The 24,576-nt window shown below is 39.7% G+C and overlaps 1 protein-coding gene and 1 non-coding gene across 2 annotated transcripts; both read left to right on the top strand.

Moving 5' to 3' along the window:
• The first annotated feature begins 877 nt into the window (after positions 1 to 877).
• On the top strand, positions 878 to 3,400 carry LOC145593161 (serine/threonine-protein kinase RHS3-like). The gene is made up of 3 exons (XM_081649666.1): positions 878 to 976; positions 1,507 to 2,276; positions 2,509 to 3,400. Exons 1-3 carry the CDS (start codon positions 878 to 880, stop codon positions 3,398 to 3,400), a joined length of 1,761 nt encoding a protein of 586 aa, XP_081505792.1.
• An 18,664-nt stretch (positions 3,401 to 22,064) lies between these two features.
• Positions 22,065 to 22,171, top strand: LOC145593268 (small nucleolar RNA R71). The gene has a single exon (XR_014102630.1). It is a non-coding gene; the product is annotated as a small nucleolar RNA R71 (small nucleolar RNA).
• Positions 22,172 to 24,576: the final 2,405 nt, after the last annotated feature.

A 24,576-nucleotide genomic window follows, 5' to 3' on the forward strand; every position in this document is an offset into this window, starting at 1 on the left:
TCGTACAAAAAGAAAAAACAAATTTTAGCTAAATTAGTTTTTCTAATTTGCACATCTTGGGCAATTCATCAAAGTACTTCTTCCGTTTTTTTTAGTTGCTACACTTTTATTTTCATGGTTTCCTAGACAGTTTTTTAGAAGGAGAGGAACAGATAATAATATGTTGGATCCATATGGGTAGGAGAGAGATAGAGAGAAAAAAATGTCAAAAATGGAAAGTGTTACAACTAATTGGAAATTTCCAAAATAGAAAAGTGTAGCAACAAAAAAAAAAAACGGAGTAAGTAATAGGTAATGAGTGCAAAATTGATTTGCTCATTTGCACAAATGAACCAGGTATAACCGATTGAATGGTAAAGATGCTACTTGATTGTTAGGCGTTAGATTTTCAGATTTTTTTTTTTATTTTTTTTATTTTATTGTCCACATAATAAATCCCAAAAGAATTATAAAATCCAAAATCCCAACTACAATGATTTTCAATTTTTTTTTTTGGCTCATATCAAACCCACATTAAAACGTAGTGTTGGTTCTTGGTAGGTGATAGGATCTGGTCAAAAATAGGTTTATTTGGCCGTTTTTGATACATTCTAAATTTCTACGTGCTCAGCACAATTTCATTTCTTAAGCCTTAATAATAAAAATTAATAGAACATGATTTCACATCAATAATATTTCAAACAAAAAAAGAACTTGTCAATTTTTATTCCTAAATGTCACTTTAAGGATGTACATATCTTTTGCACCAGGCCTGCATTTGTAAACATTGATTGATATACCTCATGTATTCAATATATTAGGAAACTGCATTTTATTCTCTAAAGTTAAATTTTTTTTTTTTTGAACATTATATCATTCATATTGAATTGTGTTATTAATGTGGTTTCCACAAAAACCTAACCAGGGATTCAATCAGCATTGCTGTGTCGCGCCGCTGACGTCATTTAAGCCTGTGGAGAGGGCTGATACTTCTGAGGTTAGGGTCTTTGAATCATTTACTTTTTGCGGTCGTTTTTTATTTAGCTTATTATATTTTGTTACACGTCTCTATTTATGTCATTGTAAATACGTGTTCTAAATTAGTTCATTCTTGTCTGTTGGACTCCTATGAAATCTCAACTTCATAACAAGTTTCTAAATTTAACTGATTTGTTATAACAGTCATATTTTTTTTGAGGGATTATACCAATGATTGTTCGTATACGTAATGATTAATTAACATTTGATAGAAATTTTTTCGGAGAATTTATTATCTTTGCTAGGCAATTTATTCTTGGTTGATATATATTGATCTTCATTATTTGCCTTGGTAAAATCATCGCCCTTAATATATATATAGGTACATTATGAACGATGTTTTAATCTTTGTTACGTAGTAATGTTTTAACAATTTCTTTCAATTTTTAAGCAAAAAATGCGATTTTGTTTTGATTTTTTGTCCTTTGAAAAAAAAAATGTTTGTGATCATATGAAAGAATTCATATTTGTGTGATGTCAATGTAACAGATGAGCTATCCGTCATCAGAAGATGATTCATATGAGCCTAAAAGGATGAGTCCTGACTGGGGATCGAAAACCAGCATGGACTCGGGTTATAGCTCACCCGAACCAGGCTCAATGGATCCAACCTCGATGAATAAACCAACAGGTCCTGCCCAAAGCAAGTTCAGGGAGCAGAAGAAACATCTGGAACCTCTATGGAAGCCAGGGTATAATAACCCGATGGCTGGGAACCAACGCCGGATACCCTCCCCTAGGCCAGTCTCAAATCATGAGGTGACAGTTCAGAGGCGAGATCACAGCTACAGCAGCAACAACAGCAATAACCATCAGAACCAGCACCACCGGAGTGACAGCATAGAGAGCACGAGTTCTGCACCCTTAAAGCCTCATACAGGAGGGGATGTGCGATGGGATGCTATAAACGCGGTGAATGCAAGAGAGGCTCCATTAGGACTTAGCCATTTTAGACTCCTTAAGAGGCTTGGGTATGGAGATATTGGTAGTGTTTATCTTGTTGATTTAAGAGGGACTTGCACCCATTTTGCTATGAAAGTCATGGATAAGGCTTCACTCGCGAGTAGGAACAAGTTGCTTAGGGCGCAGACTGAGAGGGAGATTCTTGGCTTGCTTGATCACCCTTTCTTGCCAACTTTATACACACATTTTGAGACCGATAAGTTTTACTGCTTGGTCATGGAGTTCTGCAGTGGCGGTAATCTTCATTCCCTCAGACAAAAGCAGCCTAACAAGTTTTTCTCTGAGGAAGCTGCTCGGTCAGTAATTTTCCTAGCTATTTCCCTTCTGATGATCTTATGTTTCTACCACCTCCATTTCTTATTATGTGCAACAAAGGAGTAGTAAAACATTATGCTATAGTGGCCTTAAATCATACTTTTTCTAGCTCGATTTACTTCTTTTACATTTTAGGCTTAAAGTCTTTGTTCATAATCATGTTTTAAAACAATCAAGAGAACGAATAATACTGTGAATTCATGTTGAATGCAGGTTTTATGCATCAGAAATACTATTAGCATTGGAGTATCTACACATGCTTGGAATTGTATACAGAGACCTTAAGCCAGAGAATGTGCTAGTAAGGGAAGAAGGTCATATCATGCTCTCAGACTTTGATCTTTCCCTCCGTTGCTCAGTCAGCCCAACCCTTGTCAAGTCTTCCTCGTCTCATGTGTCTAATGGTGGTAGTGGTGGTGGAAGTGGAGGTGGAGGGATCCTCGACGAGGAATTGGCAGTGCAGGGGTGTATGCAACCCTCAAGCTTTTTCCCTCGCAGCATACTCCCTGGCAAAAAGAACAGAAAATCTAAATCAGATTTTGGGCTGTTTGTAAATGGATCACTCCCTGAGTTGATGGCAGAGCCCACCAATGTCCGGTCTATGTCCTTTGTCGGTACACACGAGTACCTTGCTCCTGAGATTATCCGAGGGGAGGGGCATGGTAGTGCTGTAGACTGGTGGACCTTTGGCATTTTCCTATATGAGCTCCTACATGGTACCACCCCTTTCAAAGGGCAAGGAAACCGGGCTACCCTCTTCAACGTCGTTGGCCAACCCTTGAGGTTCCCGGATAACCCAAATGTCAGCAATGTGGCCCGTGATCTCATTCGTGGACTTTTGGTTAAGGAGCCTCATAAGAGAATTGCTTACAAAAGGGGTGCTACTGAAATTAAGCAACATCCTTTCTTTGAAGGGGTTAATTGGGCACTTGTTAGATGTGCTGCCCCTCCTCATGTCCCTGATCCTGTAGATTTTACGCGGTTTGCTAATAAGGATGCACCTCCCCCTGGCATGGAGAAGAAGGTTGCTGAGTGTTCTACCGGGAGTGACAGCAATCAGAGCAATTCTAACAATTCTACCAACATCGATTTTGAGTATTTTTGATAAACTATATATAAATGATGAAACAATTTTCCATAATCCAACTTTATAGTAGTTTATACTCCTATACTTTAGTAGTAAAAGGGACTCTTTTATTTTTTGCTGTACAAAGAACATGAAAATTGTATTTGTTTAACAGAAATTCTTTTTTGACACAAACAGAAAGCATGAAGTCCTGATTCATTCTTGACAAATGATTGAGTTCATATATATGGATCATACAATTTGCTTAACCTATCAAGATCACACAATATAATAAAAATGATACATTTTCTATCATACAGTACTATAGTTTAATTTTGTCGCGAACTTTTGAAAAGAAAGTAATCAGAGATAATTTTATCAGCAAAACTTGCTGTATTTTTTTTTTTTTTTTTTTTTTTTTTTTTTTTGATTCAGGTTTAAGCGTATACTACTTTTGTGAGTATACAATTACTCTCAGGTTTTTCTCACTTGGCTGCGCAGCCTTACAAGGATATTTATATCATTGCTCCTTACAATCCCTAGATACATTCTAACCTAGGAATACAGATCATTCTAGAGAAAATACACCAAGCTAACAACTGTCACCAATGAAATAGAGCCACTGCAAATAAGACAAAACAGTCACATGTCTATCATGTGACATACAACCATTCTACAATTCTACATCCCCCCCTCAAGTTGGAGCTTGGGGTGAGAAACAAGACCCAACTTGAAAGAAAGAAAATTATGTTGTTGCTGAGTGAGGGATTTTGTCAAGATGTCAGCCAATTGATGGGCTGACTGAACATGGACAGTTGTGAGGAATCCTTCTTCAATGTGATCTGTCACATAGTGACAATCAATGTTGAGGTGTTTAGTCCTCTCATGAAAGATAGGATTTTGAGCTATATGCTCAGCTGACTTGTTGTCACAATGTAGCGGAATAGGCTTCTCGACCTGCACCTTCAAATTCTGAAGAATATCATCAACCCATACCAATTCGCTAGTGGTATGTGACATACTCCTATATTCAGCCTCTGTGGATGACTTAGAAACGGTCTTTTGCTTCTTAGTTTTCTAGGATACTAGACATTTCCCAATAAAAATGCAGTAACCTGTCAAGGATCTAGCGCTGAAAGCACAACTTCCCCAATCAGCATCAGAGTATCCCTGAATTTTCGATTCAGATTCACTGGGATAAAACAATCCCCATTCCATTGTTCCTTTCAAATATTTCATGACATGAATAGCAGCTTGAAGATGAGGTTTTCTAGGACATTGCATAAATTGAGACAGTTGCTGCACTGAGTATGAAATGTCGGGTCTTGTGATATTCAGATACAACAGTTTTCCAATGATTCTTCTGTAAATTTCAGGTTCTTGAAGAACTTCACCACTGTCAGTTGATAGTTTCATCCCCTTTGGGAAAGGGAATTTAGCAACTTTACAGTCTTGAATACCATTATTCTTCAAGATATCGAGAATATATTTTCTCTGGTTCAAGATAATTCCATTCTCATTCCTATCAATCTCAATCCCGACAAAGAATCTCAGTTCACCAAGATCCTTAATGGTGAATTCTTTGTCCAAATTCTTCTTCACCCTTTCTATTTCTTCCAAGTTATCACCTGTTATTAGCAAATCATCTACATAAGCTAGAATGATTGCTTGCTTTCCATTCTCTTCTTTCGTAAAAAGGGAATAATCTTTCTTGGATTGAATGTATCCAAGCTGTATCAAAAATCCCTTTAAAGCACAATTCCAAGCTCTTGAAGCCTGTTTCAGACCATAAATGCTTCTCACCAATCTGCAAACCTTTCCTTCATCAGCTTTCTTATATCCTTTTGGAGGCTTCATGTATATTTCTTCCTCAAGATACCCGTGCAAAAAGGCATTATTTACATCCAGGTGCTGCAACTTCCATCCTTTGATAGTAGCAAGAGCTATCAAAATCCTTACTGTACTCAATTTTGCTGTTGGGGAAAATGTATGTTTATAATCCTTTCCCTTTATCTGCTTGTCACCTCTAGCTACTATTCTTGCCTTTAATCTAACAACATTTCCTTCTCTATCATACTTCACCTTATACACCCATTTACAATCAATGGCTCTTTTACCCTCGGGAAGAGTCACCATTTCCCAGGTTCCATTTTTCTCCATTGCCTAGAACTCTTCTTGCATTGCTGCTTCCCATCCAGGATGCCCTTCAGCTTGTTCATATCTGTCTGGCTCAGTCACTTTGATTATTTTGCTCATACAAGCAATATAATCAGGAGAGTGATTTTTCATTTCTTTTACAGTATGGACTGTAAATGCTGCAGATTCATCTGATTGACCTCTCATACCAGGAATCTTATAGATGTAATCCTTGAGCTTCTTAGAGACGGTTCTTTCTCTTTCTGATCTTCTTGTCTCCTTAGGTTCTGCATTTTCTTCCTGAATAGGCATACTTTGTGTTGCAACTTCTTGTTCAACTGCTGCACTTTCATTATTGTGAAATATTTGTTCAGAAGTTTCAGAATCCATATGCACAGATTCACTAGCATCAAACAACTCTAGAGTTTCTAAACTTTCTTCAATAAGAGAGTTATCGCCACCACCTTCATCATTTCTTTCTTGATCTTCTGAATTGATATCTGGAAGAAACACTTGTTTATACAAATTTTGCAAAACAGGTTCTTTTTTATTGAGAAAAGGAAATATTCTTTCCTCAAATTTTACATCCCTGCACATATAGATCTTTATTTTTTCTAAGTCAAAGAGTTTATAACCCTTTTGACCATATGGATACCCTATTAACACAGATCTTATTCCTTTTTCACCAAATTTATCACTCTTTTTCACAGTAGGTAAACCATAACATAAACACCCTATGATTCTAAGGTGATCATATTCTGGTTTCCTTTTATTTAATCTCTCAAAAGGTGTCTTCCACCCTAAGACTGAACTTGGTAACAAATTAATCAAATAAGTTGCAGATAGTATACATTCACCCCAGAAATATCTAGGTAACCCTGCATGCAACCTAATTGCTCTTGCGGTTTCGAGGAGGAATCTGTGTTTTTTTTCCACTCTTCCGTTCTGCTGAGGCACTCCTGGTATACTTCTCTGATGTAAAATTCCTCTTTCTGCTAGAACTTTACCACATTCTGACTGAAAAATTTCAGTCCCATTATCACTTCTCAAGGTTTTCACCTTGCATTCATATTGGTTCTCAACAAAATTCAAGAAATTGTTGAGAATTCCTTTCACCAGTTCTTTATTGGACAACAACTGTGTCCATGTTGCTCTACTATAGTCATCGACTATAGTTAAGAAATAGCTTGCACCTGTAACATTTTTGACCTTATAAGGTCCCCACAAATCGATATGGATTAACTCAAAAATTCTGCTAGCAATAGTATTGCTTGGTTTTAAAGGCATTCTATGATGCTTTGCCACACAACAAGTATCACAAAAATATTCACTTCAATTCTTACAACCACAAAAGCTCAAATGTTTCATTTTTGATAAAGACACATGTCCCAATCTAGCATGCAAAATGCTCAAATTTTCCTTCTTACTTACATTATTCACAGAACATTTTCCATTAGATCTACTCTTCTCTTCATTCTGTCCAAAATTAAGCCTATAGATTCCTTCTTCACTTCTTCCTTCAGCAATCACTCTCTTACTGGTAGGGTCCTGTATCAAGCACCCATTTTTATCAAAATTCACCATACATATTCCATCTTCTATTAACTTGCTAACTGACATTAAATTATGCTTGAAATCAGGCAGTAACAGAACATTTTTCAGCACAATATTATCTGTCAACTTTACTGATCCTATCTCCTTCACATTCTTGACTTGCCCATCGGAAAGTCCTACTTTTATAGGAAATTTCAAACTTCTTATTTCAGTGAGCAAACCTCTATTTCCGACCATGTGGTCTGAAGCACCAGAATCAACTATCCAGCTACCAGGATCAAAAACTTGAAAGTAATGTCCTACATTAGTGGCTAAGAGATTACCTGCAAAGTTAGCCAAATGTTGCTTCTCACTCATTGCCTTCATGACTTCCTGCACCACGATTGATATCAGGCTGGGATCTGGTTTTGTTCCACTGCATTCACCATGTTCAAAATTCTTGTCGAGAGGGGTTTCACTTGCAGGCTCAGCATTCTGTTTGTTGACATTTGCAGCCACCTTTTTGCTCTTTCCTTTTGGTGGGTTCTTGAACCAATCTGGATACCCTAGGAGCTCGAAGCATTCTTCCTTCGTGTGACCTTTCATCAAGCAATGGTCACATTTCTTCTTCATTTTGGCTTCCTTGGATTCTCTTCTCTGCCAATTGTTTGTTGGTTGTCTTTTCACATTCATTGCACTGACTTCAGTATTTGTGCTCATGTTTCCAGTGATTTCTTTCTGTTTTTCTTGTTGTTGAACAAGATGAAAGGCTTTGTTCACAGGTGGTAATGGCTCCATTGCAAGAATGCTTCCTCTTATGTTCTCGAAGCCTTCATTCAATGCCATCAAGAACTGAATGAGTTTGTTCAGTGACTCTGCATCAGCCAACTTCTTCATCATGTTGCATGTGCATTTGCTCATTGCTCCACATGTACACTCTGGTATTCCTTCAATAGAAGAAATATGATCCCATAAATTCTTGAGCTTGCAATAAAAATTGCCAACTGCTTGATTCTCTTGCTTCAAATCACTCAGCTCTTTCTTAAGTTGATAGAGCAGAGGTGCATTAGTCTGGCCATATCTTTCCTTGACTTCATCCCATAACTCCTTGGAAGTTTCCAAGTAAATGAGACTTTCAGCCAAGTTTGTAGTCATTGAAGCTAAGATCCATCCTCTTACTGCATTATCATTCCTGTACCACTTCCCATAATCTGCATGACCTGGTGGTAGAGGGATATTCGGTCGTTGGACAATCACCCTCAAGCCAAACACTATTTCTACCTAAACTAACCTAAGACAAGTCTAGGGCAAGTAGAGGATCGTATCCACAGGGAATGGGTATGAGTACACCGACAGTATGAAACGGTTGCAATCTAGTTCGGTCACAAATTGGAGGTTTGATTAAATAACTACTATATGGAGACAAACACTAGGGGGGAAATGGGAATAGACACCAACCAAACCAATGGATCAAAACAATAGGCAAGCATGTACACAAATTGGATGATAGAGAGGGCACTCAACATTGTCTTCTTTTGAAGTCACCACACTAAGCATTCTTAAACCAAACTCAACTAGCAAGATAGGCCAACCAAGTCTTAACAATAGGAAGTAGACTACTAACTCGGGTTTGTCTTTCGATCGGTTCGAGATAGTACTAAGGCACAAATAATTGGGATTTCTCACCTAATTACCGCAACTAAGACTACTACATCATCCAAACGAGGTACCGTAATCAAGATAGAAATTCGGTCTAATCATACAAGAAAAGGTTCACTTCTCTCGAAACTACAACACTAAGCATTCCTAAACTAAACTCGACTAACAAGATAGGCCAACCAAGTTTTAACAATAGGAAGTAGACTACTAACTCGGGTTTGTCTTTCGATCGGTTCGAGATAGCTTAGTACTAAGGCACAAATAATTGGGATTTCTCTCCTAATTACCGCAACTAAGACTACTACATCATCCAAACGAGGTACCGTAATCAAGAGGAATTTAGCATAATCATACAAGAAATGGCTCACAACTAGACCTCATCTTTCAATGCAAGCATAGAAGTGAATACATGAGCAATAAGTGGCCATCCAATTACACATGCAATTAACCAATTCTTTAACAATCAATCATCAACCCAAAATGAACATGCAAACACAAACATCAATCAACCCATGGCTTGGTTGGGTCTTCACCCAACCCCTAGCTAATTAACTACTCACTAAACATGGTGAGGGACATCAAAACAACAAGTTCCAATTCAAACATTAAGTTAACAAGTTGAGAGGAGTAGTAGGAATAAGGTAGATCGGACATGCAACAACAATTAAGCAAGATCAAGAGAGAAATTAACAATTCAAAGTAAATAAAAACTGAAATTAAAGAGTAAGGGATAGAGGAAAGAGATTACTAATGAAGCTTCAAGGTTGAGAAAATGTTGAAAGGAAGAATACAAACTTCAATTAATCTACTTCAATGATAGAGTTTGAGAGAAACTAAGCTAATTAATAAGAGTTTAGAGAGTTAAGGGCCTAAGAAGACTAAAGGGAAGAAGGTGATCTTCTCCAAGGAAGAAGATGTAGAAAACTGAAGCCAAGGGTCGTATTTATACACCCCGAAATAACATTGTAAAATCCGCCCAAAAAGTCGGGTCTGCATGTAGGAGCGCCCGCTCCTACATAGAGGAGCGCCCGCTCCTCAGGCTGGAGCGCCCTCTCCTGTCTCTTGCGCGCCCTCTCCTCCTGCAGCGATTTGCGGCAGTTTGTGGAAGATCAGGGAGGAGCGCCCGCTCCTACTATGGTGCACGCCCTCTCCTAGCTGGGAATAAAGAGAGGAAGATTGTGGCGCTTGGGGTAGGAGCGCCCTCTCCTAAGGGGTTGCACGCCCTCTCCTCTTGTGCTTTGCTTCCAATATAGCTCTTCATGTTCATGCTAAATGACCAATTTCTCCTTGCATCTACAAACACGAACACACACATAAAAAGGAACGGGGAAGGCAAAAGTTGTAATCATACACAAAAAGGAGTCGGAAAGGGGGGGTAAATAGGGGAAAATGACAACAAAATTGTGCTAAAAATACCATGATAAGTGGACAAATAAAACACTTATCAAATTCCCCCAAGCTATGGGGAAATAATCGGGGAAATAATCGGTCGTTGGACGATCACCCTAAAACCAACAATATTTCTACCTAAACCAACCTAAGACAAGTCTAGGGTAAGTAGAGGATCGTATCCACAGGGAATGGGTAAGTACACCGAGAGTATGAAACGGTTGCAATCTAGTTCGGTCACAAATTGGGTTTTGAATGGTAAGCTACTATATAAAAGAACGCTAGGGGAAACGGGATTCAACACCAACCAAAGCCAAGGGATCAATAACAAAGACAAATCATGAATACACATAGAGGATAGAAAAGGAACTTAACATTGCCTTCTTTCAAAGTCACAACATAAGTACTCCCTAGATTAAGCACTAACACGATAAGGATTAAGTTTCAAGGATAGGAAGTGGGTTTCTAGCTCGAGTTTGTCTCTCGATCGCTCCGAACTAGCATGAAGCTCGAATAATTGGGATTTCTCACCTAATTACCATACTAAAGCAACCTAGTCAATGAAACCAACCATCCAAAATCATGAAAGTAGCATAATCTAATTACACAAGAAACGACTCACTCCAAAACCCCATCTTTCGATGTGAGAAAAGGGATGAACACATGGGCATAATGTGGCCAAAAAAATACACATGCAATTATCAATTCAAGCATAAACAACTATCAATCCAAGGTAGCACATGAATAATTCCAAGTCAATTAACCATAGCTTGGTTGGGTCTTCACCCAACCCCTAACTAAAAGACTACTCACTAAACATGGTGGAAATTACTCTAACAATTAAATCTAAGGTTTTCATGAATTCAAATAAGCTAGAAAAGAGATGAAACAAGGATGGATTAAACATGCAAGAACAAATAAACAAGATTAAGGGAGAAATTACCAACTCAAAGCAATTAAAATTAAAAATTAAGAACAAGAGATAGAGGAAAGAGATTACTTAATAAACTTCAAAGTTGGGAAAATTGTTGAAATTGATGGAATAAACTTCCAATAATTCTACTACAATGATTGAGTTTGAGAAGATCTAAGCTAATTAATGAGGGTTGAGAAGAACTAAGAGCCTAGGAAAACTAAGAGGGAAAAGAAGATCCAAAACTGAAGCTAAGTCGTCCTATTTATATGCCCAGAAATTACATCGTAAAATCCGTCAAAATTAGTCTTCAGAACAGGAGGAGCGCCCGCTCCAGTAAGTAGGAGCGCCCGCTCCTGGGTGTGGAGCGCCCGCTCCTGGGCTCTCTGCACGCCCTCTCCTCTTGCACCAGTTTGAGGCAGTTTGTAGAGGATCGGGGAGGAGCGCCCGCTCCTTGGAGGCTGCACGCCCGCTCCTATATGTGCAGGGGGAGGCAGAATGTGGTGCTGGGATGAGGAGCGGCCGCTCCTCTAAGGGTGCACGCCCGCTCCTGCCTGATATTGCTCCCTCGAGAAAGTCTTCATGCTCACGCTACTTAACCATAATCTCATTGAACCTACAAACACGAGCACACACATAAAAAGAAACGGGAAACCCAAAAGATGCAAGTATGCACAAAAAGAGTTAGAAAAAGGGATTGAAGTAGGGGAAAGAGTACAAAATTGTGTTTTAAAAAGCCATGATAAGTGGACAAATAAAACACTTATCAAATTCCCCCAAGCTAGCCAATTGCTTGTCCCTAAGCAATTCACTTGGCGCAAAAGAAACCAATAGATTAGTCCGCTCAAAGAAAAGCACATGTACAGATAAAAGAATCCTTAAGCAATAAAAACTCGAGTATGAGGTATATGCCTAAGATCAACCACGGTCATGACTAGCCAAGGCCTAGTTAACCTTCCCGAATGTACTCAACTTTGGTCCATTCAACCAATCTTACCGCGTCCCCAACACAAAGTTCAAATTCCCCCTAATGGTAGTGTCTCATGACTCCTCGAAGGAGCCGGAAGAAAAATAAACAAAAGAAGGTTTAGAACACTCGACATCTCAATGATAAGTACCCTCTCCATATGCTTGTGAACCAACTCCCTCCACCGACTATGGCTTCAACTACTCTACTAACATTACAAGACTCAAGGATTACGGCACAAAGTTAAGGCATAGAGAAAACTAGAAATGCTTTGCAATTAAAGTCAAGCTAAGATATATAACACTAAGAGCAAACCTAAAGAGGTTCCTAACTTTGACCCAAATTACAAACTATGAATAAACTTGAAACAAAAATGCACCCCCAAGCTTGTTTAATTGCTAGGGTGGTGGCTATTCATCACTTCTTTTTCTTTCTTTCTTTCTCTATTTTTTTTTCTTTTTCTTTTTCTCTTTTTTTTTTTTTTTTTTTTTTTTTTTTTTTTTCAAACTTGGCATTTACATCACAAACTATTATTTATAACAACTTAAAGATTGAACTAATGAAACAAGAATGACATGCCTTAACTTTGTGCGAATGAACAATACATAACAATCTTCATGATCACTAAGAGTGGTTTAGGCCGCGATCTTGGGAGTTAAGACTCAAGTTCTCGATCTAGGTACTAAATCAAAGAGGATCCTTGCCACTCATTCAAAATGTAGTAGGCTTGAAAAATATTACAACCTCACTTTTGGGAACAATGTGGGATCAATTACTACCTTTCGGGGTTCAAATTCCTTCGATATGGGCGACACCTTCTTACCACAATCCTAGACTTTTGGTTTCGTACATTCGGTAAGGTTATTCTCACATTAGCCTAAACTAGCCAATTCTATGTTCAACCAAGGGCATCTAAACCATACTCGAAATTTTATTACCAAAAGAAAGCAGATATCCATCACATGCAATCCAATATCATCATTGAGGACTATTCTAAAAGCAAAAATGTTTTTTTTTTATTTTTTTATTTTTTTTAAAGGGGTAAAGGGACTAAAAGGAAAATAAAAACAAGAAAAGAAGGGAAGCAGTTACCATTGATCTTGATGTAGTAGTGTCTCTTATATACAAGGTGATAAAAGAGTAGTGATTAGTAGCAAAGCAAACAAGGACTATTATGAGTGGATCATACACATATGAGTTAAACAATCATTCCACAATTCATAAATAAATCGTCATTTGCAAAACTAGGACAATTATAACACAAGCTCACTTGAATTCATTTTACCATAAAAGACACTAGTCGAATCATCAAGCCAAATGACTACAAGCAAAGAAAATATATACAAAGTCTAAACTAATTAAAAGAAACACAATTTTTTTTTTTTTTTTTTTTTTTTTTTTTTTTTTAGAGGAGGGGAAAGAGGTACTAGCTAAAGAATTTGGATTAAGGGAGGAGGAACTAGCTAAAGAAGATTAGGAGAGGGAAGGAGAAGAGGAAGGAAGGAGAAACTAACTAAAGAATTTGGATTAAGGGCTTTGGATTTTTGGGTTTTGAATTTTTTTGGGAAGGAGAGGAGGCTCATCAACAAATATCATCATCGAAAATGAAGCACATAAACCAAACCAAGCTCATCAAAATGCAAAGATTCAACCATTAACTAACCAATCAAGACAAACGGAGCATAATCAAATTAAGCACAAAACTAGCAACATCAAATCCCAACTCTTTGCAAGGCCTAAATACTCCCCCAAGCTAGACATTTAGTCACCGTTTCAATGAAACAAAATAGGCAATGAAGTAACCTCCCCCAAGCTTGGGATTGGCACCGTCCTCGGTGTCCCAAGAAGTGAAAAGGGGCAATGAAACGGTGACTAGAATGCCTAGACCATCTAACTATGTCGGCGTCCCGGCGAATAGTGATAATTGTAGTTAATATCTACATCACTAGAAGTGGCCGGGGCGTCTACATAAGGAGGTAGATCATAGTTGGGGCAAGTGCGGTAATGGCCAAAGTCCGGCATACCTTGCTCACCCCAACCACCATCATAGCCGGGTGGAAACCCGTAATGCCCCCTTAGGGGGGGATCGAGCACCTCCGAAGATGAACTATCTCCACTAACCTCGGGGACATAGTAATAGCTAGGGTCGCCCCTATAATCACTTCCCCCGGGTTGTGTGTAGTCATAAGGGGGAAAGGAGCGAAGCTCCTCAATTGAACTACGCGGGCCTTGCCAAAAGGGGTAGGTGGGTTGGCCATTGTTCCAACCCGCTACCGGCCCTTCTTGAACGGGACGGTTGGGATAGTTGAGGTAAGGGAGAAAGTCTCCCCTCTCAACTTGATGTTGGTAGCTTCTCTCCGCTACAAAACTTTGGTACTCATTTTGTTCAAGAAGTCTTTGATTGGTTAGATTTAATTGGTTGAAAGCAATTTCCACATCAAAGAGAGAAGAGGAGGAAGAGGAACCATCTACCCTAGATTGGGGAATGGAGGATGTACTCATACGACGGGGTACGGGTACATTCTCGCCACCACCGGCCATACCTCGTGGGAGTTGATCTCTTGGCACTTGCCATGTGTCCCCCACCGAGTTATTAACCGCCGGATTTGGGAGAGTGCAATAATGCACCCCATTGACCTTCCAACTAAAGCGAAGATTTCGGCCCGGAATTTCACTAAGGAACTTCATATCACTAAGTGCCTTAAGAGCAAGCATGTTAGAACTTTGGACCGGGGTCATTTGGTCTAGAAAAGACCCAAACCCTAACTTCCTCGCAATAATTGAAATCATTCCCCCGCATCTAATCTCTCCGCTCATCTCTCCACTTTCTCTTATTTCAATACATCTCTTGATGAACAAGTATCCCATGTTCACATTCCCTTCCACATTTCCTTCGAATCTTGAAGCTAGAAAGAGGAATTTGATCTCCTCTTTAGTTAGCTTCCCTAAGTCTTGTTTAGAAAAACAAGCATAGCTCATGATTCGCATGAAGATTCGAAGGACGGGGTGGATAATGTGGCTAGCATGGCTAGACCGGGTTGTGAAATTGGGATACCCCGCAATGGTATTCCACCACACTTGCTCCTCATAACTTGAGAAGTAAGTACCATTGGGGTCATAGATTTGGTTGAGGGTGGGCCATTCAAAAATTTCGTTCAATCTCGTCAAAGTTAAGGTTTTTTTCGACATTGAACATTCTAAATTTTATTTCGCATTCCAATGGCTCATCCTCAAGGTTTATGCGCTTCATAGAAACCGATGAGAGGAATTCAAGAGTTAGGGAAGAAAAGGTTTCTTCCGCAAGGTCCAAGAAGTCTAGCCAACCGAAGTTTTCGGCTACTCTTCTAATTCCCTCATCGACCCCTAGAAGTCGCATTGAATGTTGATGATAGAATCGGGTTGGAATAATTTTTCGTTTGGAAAGGTCATCGAAAGGCTTTTTAAATCGTTTATCGATTTTTAAATTTGGTGGTGGGTTAGGGCTTTCTCGTTGTGAAGGGGATGAGGATGTTTGAGGTTCACTTGTTTTTCTTTTCTTAATCCCTCCAATGAATTTCTTCATTTTTTTTTCTTTTAGTTCGGAAAAAGGTAATTAGGAATAACACTCAACAACAAACAACTCCACACACACCCTTAACTTCAAACCCCCTTTAAAAATCCAAATGTACCTGTTCCACAACACAACCAACAATATATTCCAACACAAAAATTCCAACAACAATGCACTTCACTAATTTCACACAAACCAAATTCACAAAATCACAATGTTTATGTAATTTTCGATCACAATTTCAATTATTCTAAAGATCATTCACAATTTTCTCTAACAATTCTCCATAAACAACAATAATTGTTCAATTCTAACCAATCATGCAATTAACTACACAATTTGTATGGAATAAACAATAATTATGAAAATTTGAAAAAGAGAGTTGAGTAGAGAAGTGGATTATACCAAATAGAGTATGAAAATACTCTAAAATCCTCCAAGACTACCCAAATTTGCTCCTCCTTCTTCAAGATTTCACCTTCTTGCTCTTGTTCTTCAATGGAGATTTTGTGGGTTTTCGAATTTTTGACCAAATTTGTGAATTTTTGTGATTTTTAGAAAGAGAATTGGAAGGAGAGTAAGAATTTGTAAATTTTGAGTGAAAAAAATGAAGGATTGATGATGATTTTGATGAGAGAAGGTAGAGAAGATGGGGATTTTAGAGTGAGAAAGAGGTGGGTAAAGAGGAGAGAGAATATGAATGTGGTGAATGAGAGGTGGGAGATGAAAGTGGGTAAAAAGGGATAAGGGGAAATCCCCCTTTTTTTTTTACACGGCAAGGGAGGAGCGGGCGTGCTGGGGTGGAGGAGCGCCCGCTCCTTCTGTAAGAGGTAGTTACTGCCTCTTTTTCGATAGTAGGAGCGGGCGTGCAGGGATTAGGAGCGCCCGCTCCTACTTCTTGGTATCGATTCTGCCAATTTTTTTTTTTTTTTTTTTTCAAAACTCAAATTTTTTTTTTTTTTTTTTTTTTTTTTTTTTTTTTTTTTTTTTTTCGAGAGCTTAGTATAGGAGCGGGCGTGCAGGTGTTAGGAGCGCCCGCTCCTACATTTTCTGAAGTTCCTGCCAGATCTTTGATATAGAGGAGCGGGCGTGCACTCCTTCAGGAGCGCCCGCTCCTAGAATTTCAAGAGTTCCTGCCCAAATTTGAGTATACAGGAGCGGGCGTGCACTCCTTCAAGAGCGCCCGCTCCTAGAATTTCAAGAGTTCCTGTTTGACTGCTGTTGTTTGGAGCGGGCGTGCACTCCTTGAGGAGCGCCCGCTCCTAAACTTGCTGGAGTTCCTGCCCAATTGCTGCTATTGGGAGCGGGCGTGCACTAGGGTAGGAGCGCCCGCTCCTATCTGGAGTTTCCAAATTTACATTTCTTTTCTCCGAGCAAATTACCTACAGCAAAACAAAACACTAAACAAAACATTCAAAATGTTAAGTGTTAGTTTAAGCTCTTTCATCTCTCTCTCTCGTTTTTTTGTTTTTTTTTTTTTTTTGTTTTTTTTTTTTTTTTTTTTAGTAAAAGCAAAAATACACGGGTTGCCTCCCGGGAGCGCTTCTTTAACGTCACTAGCTTGACGCCCTTCCGTTCACATTAACTGGAGACATTGAATTCCTTGACCTTGATGGAGTGAACCACACCTTTCTTGTCACCCTCATAATAAATCTTGAGGCGTTGACCATTCACTTTGAATGCTCCGGTGCTCTCACTCCAAACTTCAACTGAGCCATAGGGAAATACCTTTACAACTTGAAAAGGACCACTCCACCTTGATTTAAGCTTTCCGGGAAAAAGCTTTAACCTTGAGTTGTAGAGAAGGACCTTATCACCTTCCTTGAAATCCCTCTTGATAATGTACTTGTCATGAAACTCCTTAGACTTCGCCTTGTAAGAGCTTGCATTATCGTATGCATTCATTCTTAATTCCTCTAATTCATGCAAGTCTAGCATTCTTTTCTCTCCGGCACTTTTGAGGTCAAAATTCAAGGCTTTAATTGCCCATTGAGCCTTGTGCTCCAATTCCACGGGCAAATGGCAAGACTTCCCATAGACCAACTTGTAAGGAGTGGTCCCTATGGGTGTCTTAAAAGCCGTACGGTATGCCCATAAGGCATCATCAAGTTTTGCCGCCCAATCCTTCTTACTTCTAGCAACGGTCTTCTCCAAAATGAGCTTGATTTCTCTATTTGAAACCTCCGTTTGGCCGCTTGTCTGAGGATGATAGGACAAACCCACCTTATGGTGTACTCCGTACTTAGCCAATAAAGCTTTGAATGTTCGATGAGCAAAATGAGACCCTCCATCACTTATCACAGCTCGTGGAACGCCAAATCTTGGGAATATGATCTTTCTAAACATCTTCATCACCACCTTGGAGTCGTTCTTTGGTGATGCAAGAGCTTCCACCCATTTGGACACATAGTCCACCGCTACTAGAATGTAGAGATTACCGTAAGATGAAGGAAAGGGACCCATGAAGTCGATCCCCCAAACATCAAATACCTCTAATTCCAAGATCGGATTTTGAGGCATCTCATTTCTTTTTGATATGTTCCCGGTTCTTTGGCATTTGTCACAAGTATTCACAAAGACCCATGCATCCTTGAAGAGAGTAGGCCAAAATAACAAACATTGCAACACTTTTGCCGCCGTTTTGTTTGCTCCCATATGACCACCACATTGTGATGAGTGGCACATATGAAGCACACTTTGAATTTCATCGTCGGGAACACATCTTCTCAAAAGATCATCCACCCCTATCTTGTACAAAATAGGATCATCCCATATGTACCTTTTCGACTCGTGCTTCAATTTTCTTCTTTGTTGAGGGGTGAACTCCGGTGGAATTGCCTCACAAGACAAGTAGTTCACTATATCGGCATACCAAGGCAATGACTTTGCTTGGATAGCATACAAAACATCATCTTTGAGCTCATCATTGATTGGAAGTTGATCAACATCTTCATCTCGGATTTCCAACCTTGACAAATGATCCGCTACCGAATTTTCCGTACCCTTTTTGTCTTTAACCTCTATATCAAAATCTTGTAGAGCAAGCACCCATCTCATCAACCTAGGCTTTGAATGCTTCTTGGACATGAGATATTTGATTGCCGAATGGTCGGTGTAGACAATGGTTTTTGAACCCAAAAGGTAAGAACGGAACTTGTCAAAGGCGTAGATTACCGCAAGAAGCTCCTTCTCGGTCGTGGTGTAGTTCTTTTGTGCATCATTCAGTGTCTTGCTTGCATAGTGGATCACGTGCACCCTCTTTTCTTTCTTTTGCCCCAACACGGCACCAACCGCCGTGTCACTTGCATCACACATTAGTTCAAAGGGGAGGCTCCAATCCGGAGCTTGCACTATTGGTGCCGAGATCAATGCTTCCTTCAACCTACAAAATGCATCTAGACAAGCACCATCAAATACAAAATCACACTCCTTTTGAAGAAGTGTAGTAAGAGGTTTGGCTATTTTAGAGAAGTCCTTGATGAAACGCCGATAGAAACCGGCATGTCCCAAGAAAGATCTCACCCCTTTCACATTAGTAGGGGGTGGGAGCTTCTCTATTACATCCACCTTAGCCCTATCAACCTCAATCCCCTCATGGGAGATCTTATGGCCAAGAACAATGCCTTCTTGAACCATAAAATGACATTTCTCCCAATTAAGGACAAGGTTGACCTCTTCACACTTTTTCAAACATCGCGTGAGATTAATTAAACAATCATCAAAAGAACTTCCCCCAACTGAGAAGTCATCCATAAAAACTTCCATTTCTTTTTCAATCATATCTGCAAAAATTGCCATCATACATCTTTGGAAGGTAGCGGGGGCATTGCATAAGCCAAATGGCATCCTACGGTAAGCATAGGTGCCATATGGACAAGTGAATGTTGTTTTCTCTTGGTCATCCGGGTGAATTGGGATTTGAAAGAACCCGGAATAACCATCAAGATAACAAAAATACTTGTGAGATGCTAGCCTTTCCAACATTTGATCAATAAAAGGCAATGGGAAGTGGTCTTTCTTGGTGGATGTGTTTAGCCTACGATAGTCTATACACATCCTCCAACCGGTAATAGTTCTAGTAGGGATGAGTTCACTTTTTTCATTTTTAATAACCGTCATCCTCCCCTTTTTAGGGACTACTTGCACCGGTGCCACCCATCTACTATTAGAAATAGGATAGATGATACCGGCGGCAAGTAGTTTAAGAACTTCCTTCTTGACCACTTCAAGCATTGGAGGATTAAGCTTTCTTTGTCTTTCAATTGATGGTTTAGCATCATCCTCCAATGAAATTCGATGCATACAAAGCGTTGGGCTTATACCTTTCAAATCATCCATTTTATATCCCAAAGCTTTGCGATGCATTCTCAATACATTCAATAATTTCGAGGTTTGAACCTCATCCAATGAAGCATTAACAATAACCGGAAAAGTAGAAGATGGACCAAGAAACTCATACCTCAAGTTGGATGGTAGAGGTTTTAGCTCTACACTTGGGCATTCCTTACCATTGTCGTTCATGAGTTGCTTCTTCACTTCTTCTTTTCCAATTACTAGGTTTGCTTCTTCCTTGTCCATGGGGGTGGAGTCAAGAATCTCCTCAATTGGCTCCATCTCCATGTTTTCATTGCAAAACCTATCTTTGCTTTCAAGTTCATACTCAAGAGAATCATTAGTGTTATGCAAATGCAATTGTATGGATTCATTAATAACATTCTCAACAATATCAATACTCATACAATCATCCATGTTGGAAGGACATTTCATAACTTGGTTCAATTTGAATTCCACTTTCTCTTTTCCAACAAGCAAGGACAATTTACCATGTTTCACATCAATAATAGCCCCCGCCGTGGCTAAGAAAGGCCTACCTAGAATTATGGGGACATTCAAGTCCTCATCCATGTCAAGCACAATAAAATCCACCGGAATGTAAAGTTTGCCCACCCTAAGGGGGACATCCTCTAGTTTTCCCAAAGGCATCTTAACCGAACGATCGGCTAATTGAAGGGAAATGTTGGTGGGCTTTAACTCTCCTAGGCCAAGTCTTTTGCACATAGAAAGGGGCATCAAGCTTATGCTAGCGCCAAGATCACATAAAGCACGATCAATTACCATTTCACCAATAGCACATGGAATAGAAAAACTACCGGGATCTTTAAGCTTAGTGGGCAACTTATTTTGAATAATTGCACTACAATTTTCCGGCATATTAATCGTTTCCACAAAGTCAACTTCTCTTTTATTACTCAAAATGTCTTTAAGAAATTTAGCATAAGTTGGCATTTGTTTAATAGCATCGGTGAATGGAATGTTAACATAAAGCTTCCTCAAAACTTCCAAAAACTTAGCAAATTGTTCATCAAGTCTAGACCCGGCAAACCTTCCCGGAAAAGGAAGCTTTGCCACATGTAGCGGGATTTCACTCTCTTTTTTTTCCTTTTCAATTTATTTCTTTTTGTTTTTCTCTTCTTCTTCTTCTACTCTCAACTCTCCATGGGAATCACTCATTTCAATCACTCTTTCATTTGACTTCTCACCTTCTAAGTCATGTTGCATTCCCTTCCCTTGAACTTCCCCCAAGATTTTTCCACTTCTAGTTACAATGGCATTGGCTTGCTCTCTAGGATCTAGACCTTGGCTAGGCAATGAGGTACTAGACTTGCCTTTAAGGGCACTAGCTATTTGGGCCATTTGATTTTCCAACATTTTATTGTGGGTTTGCATTTGCTTTAAGCTTTCCTCTAAGTCATTTGTCTTTTTAGTTTGGGAGTTCATGAATTGTTCCAACATGCTTTCTAGATTAGACTTAGGAGGAGGAGGAGCTTGAATTTGAAGTGGTGGTCGAGGGACAGGAGCTATGGTTGGTCTTACTCCTCCATTAAAACCGGGTGGGTTGTGAGTGGAAGAGTATTGGCCTTTTTGTTGGTATTTATTGTCATTTCTATAATTCCGTTGATTATTAGACACATAATTACCACTACCACTAGCTTGACCTTGACCACTACCTTGCCCTTGGTTCTGGCCACTTCTCCAACCAAAATTAGGGTGATGTTTCCATCCCTCGTTGTAGGTGTTGGAATAGGGGTCAAACCTAGGATTAGCATTCACGTTATTGACTTGTTCCATGGAAGGGGAAGGGGAACATTGCTCATTCAACAAATAACAATCGGAAGACGCATGTTCTTCACCACCACATACATCACAAGACATCAATTGCATAGACACATTATCATTCGAAGAATTAGATGCACGTGAATTAGGGAGGGGGGAGATAGGAGGGGGAGAAGATTGCATTTGGTCAAATTTAGAAGACAAGGCATCCAATTTTGAACTAAGCATGTTAATAGCATTTACCTCATACTTTCCCCCTCTCCTAGAGGTGCTTCTTTCATCGGGGCTCCAATCGGTGTAGTTTTGGACTACATCCTCTATGATCTTTAATGCCTCCGCGGGTGGTTTGTTCATGAGTGGCCCACCCGAAGCTCCATCTAAGAGTATGCGGTCCGATCTCAAGAGACCCCTATAGAATCCATGAAGCAAGAGCCAATCTTCCATCCCATGGTGGGGACATTGTTGTTGATAGCTTTTGAATCTCTCCCAAGCATCGTAGAGAGACTCATCGGGCTCTTGTTGGAAGTTTGAAATCTTGGACCTCAACTCCGCCGTTTTCCCAAGAGGAATGAACCTCCCAAGGAATGCTGAAGTTACCTCATTCCAAGTTGTCAATGAATTCGGAGTCAACCTATCGAGCCAATCACTTGCACTCCCCGAAAGAGAAAATTTGAACATGCTTAGAAGAATGTACTCCGGAGTCACCCCATTTGCCTTCACGGTGCTACAATACCGTGTGAATTGCTTTAGATGCGCAATGGGGTCCTCATGCTTTGCCCCGGAGAATTGATGACCCTCAATCAAAGTGATAAGGGCAGGCCTTATCTCGAAATTATTTGCTTCGGTAGTGGGAGTAACAATCCCACTTGCTTCTCGATACGGAGGAGGAACACCAAATTCTCTCAAAGTCTTATTTGGAAGAGCCATCTCAAATTGGTGAAGAGGTGGAGAAGTTGGAGAATCTGTCCTTGGTGACTCTAGTGGAATGGTTTCTCCACTAGTCTCACTAGAACTAGATTGATCGGACTCAACTACCACTTGTGGCTCACTTGATGTGGCACCACTAGCCTTCGCCCTCTTTTCTCTTCGATTTGCCCTTACTACCTTTTCAAGCTCGAGATTCAACGGCACAAGAGGAAGTGTCCTATTGCTGCGTTTGGGCATAAACAAAGAAGACTAGAAGGGAGATTAGTAGGTTAGTCAAAGAAAACAGAGAAAAATAAAACTATACAAATGAACTAGTCTCACATATCTCATAAGTAACTCAATGCTTAACGCCAATCCCCGGCAACGGCGCCATTTTGGTATGGGGAAATAATCGGTCGTTGGACGATCACCCTAAAACCAACAATATTTCTACCTAAACCAACCTAAGACAAGTCTAGGGTAAGTAGAGGATCGTATCCACGGGGAATGGGTAAGTACACCGAGAGTATGAAACGGTTGCAATCTAGTTCGGTCACAAATTGGGTTTTGAATGGTAAGCTACTATATAAAAGAACGCTAGGGGAAACGGGATTCAACACCAACCAAAGCCAAGGGATCAATAACAAAGACAAATCATGAATACACATAGAGGATAGAAAAGGAACTTAACATTGCCTTCTTTCAAAGTCACAACATAAGTACTCCCTAGATTAAGCACTAACACGATAAGGATTAAGTTTCAAGGATAGGAAGTGGGTTTCTAGCTCGAGTTTGTCTCTCGATCGCTCCGAACTAGCATGAAGCTCGAATAATTGGGATTTCTCACCTAATTACCATACTAAAGCAACCTAGTCAATGAAACCAACCATCCAAAATCATGAAAGTAGCATAATCTAATTACACAAGAAACGACTCACTCCAAAACCCCATCTTTCGATGTGAGAAAAGGGATGAACACATGGGCATAATGTGGCCAAAAAAATACACATGCAATTATCAATTCAAGCATAAACAACTATCAATCCAAGGTAGCACATGAATAATTCCAAGTCAATTAACCATAGCTTGGTTGGGTCTTCACCCAACCCCTAACTAAAAGACTACTCACTAAACATGGTGGAAATTACTCTAACAATTAAATCTAAGGTTTTCATGAATTCAAATAAGCTAGAAAAGAGATGAAACAAGGATGGATTAAACATGCAAGAACAAATAAACAAGATTAAGGGAGAAATTACCAACTCAAAGCAATTAAAATTAAAAATTAAGAACAAGAGATAGAGGAAAGAGATTACTTAATAAACTTCAAAGTTGGGAAAATTGTTGAAATTGATGGAATAAACTTCCAATAATTCTACTACAATGATTGAGTTTGAGAAGATCTAAGCTAATTAATGAGGGTTGAGAAGAACTAAGAGCCTAGGAAAACTAAGAGGGAAAAGAAGATCCAAAACTGAAGCTAAGTCGTCCTATTTATATGCCCAGAAATTACATCGTAAAATCCGTCAAAATTAGTCTTCAGAACAGGAGGAGCGCCCGCTCCAGTAAGTAGGAGCGCCCGCTCCTGGGTGTGGAGCGCCCGCTCCTGGGCTCTCTGCACGCCCTCTCCTCTTGCACCAGTTTGAGGCAGTTTGTAGAGGATCGGGGAGGAGCGCCCGCTCCTTGGAGGCTGCACGCCCGCTCCTATATGTGCAGGGGGAGGCAGAATGTGGTGCTGGGATGAGGAGCGGCCGCTCCTCTAAGGGTGCACGCCCGCTCCTGCCTGATATTGCTCCCTCGAGAAAGTCTTCATGCTCACGCTACTTAACCATAATCTCATTGAACCTACAAACACGAGCACACACATAAAAAGAAACGGGAAACCCAAAAGATGCAAGTATGCACAAAAAGAGTTAGAAAAAGGGATTGAAGTAGGGGAAAGAGTACAAAATTGTGTTTTAAAAAGCCATGATAAGTGGACAAATAAAACACTTATCAAATTCCCCCAAGCTAGCCAATTGCTTGTCCCTAAGCAATTCACTTGGCGC

This window comes from Chenopodium album, chromosome 18 (assembly GCF_948465745.1).
Source record: "Chenopodium album chromosome 18, dcCheAlbu1.1, whole genome shotgun sequence".
Lineage (NCBI taxonomy): Eukaryota > Viridiplantae > Streptophyta > Magnoliopsida > Caryophyllales > Amaranthaceae > Chenopodium > Chenopodium album.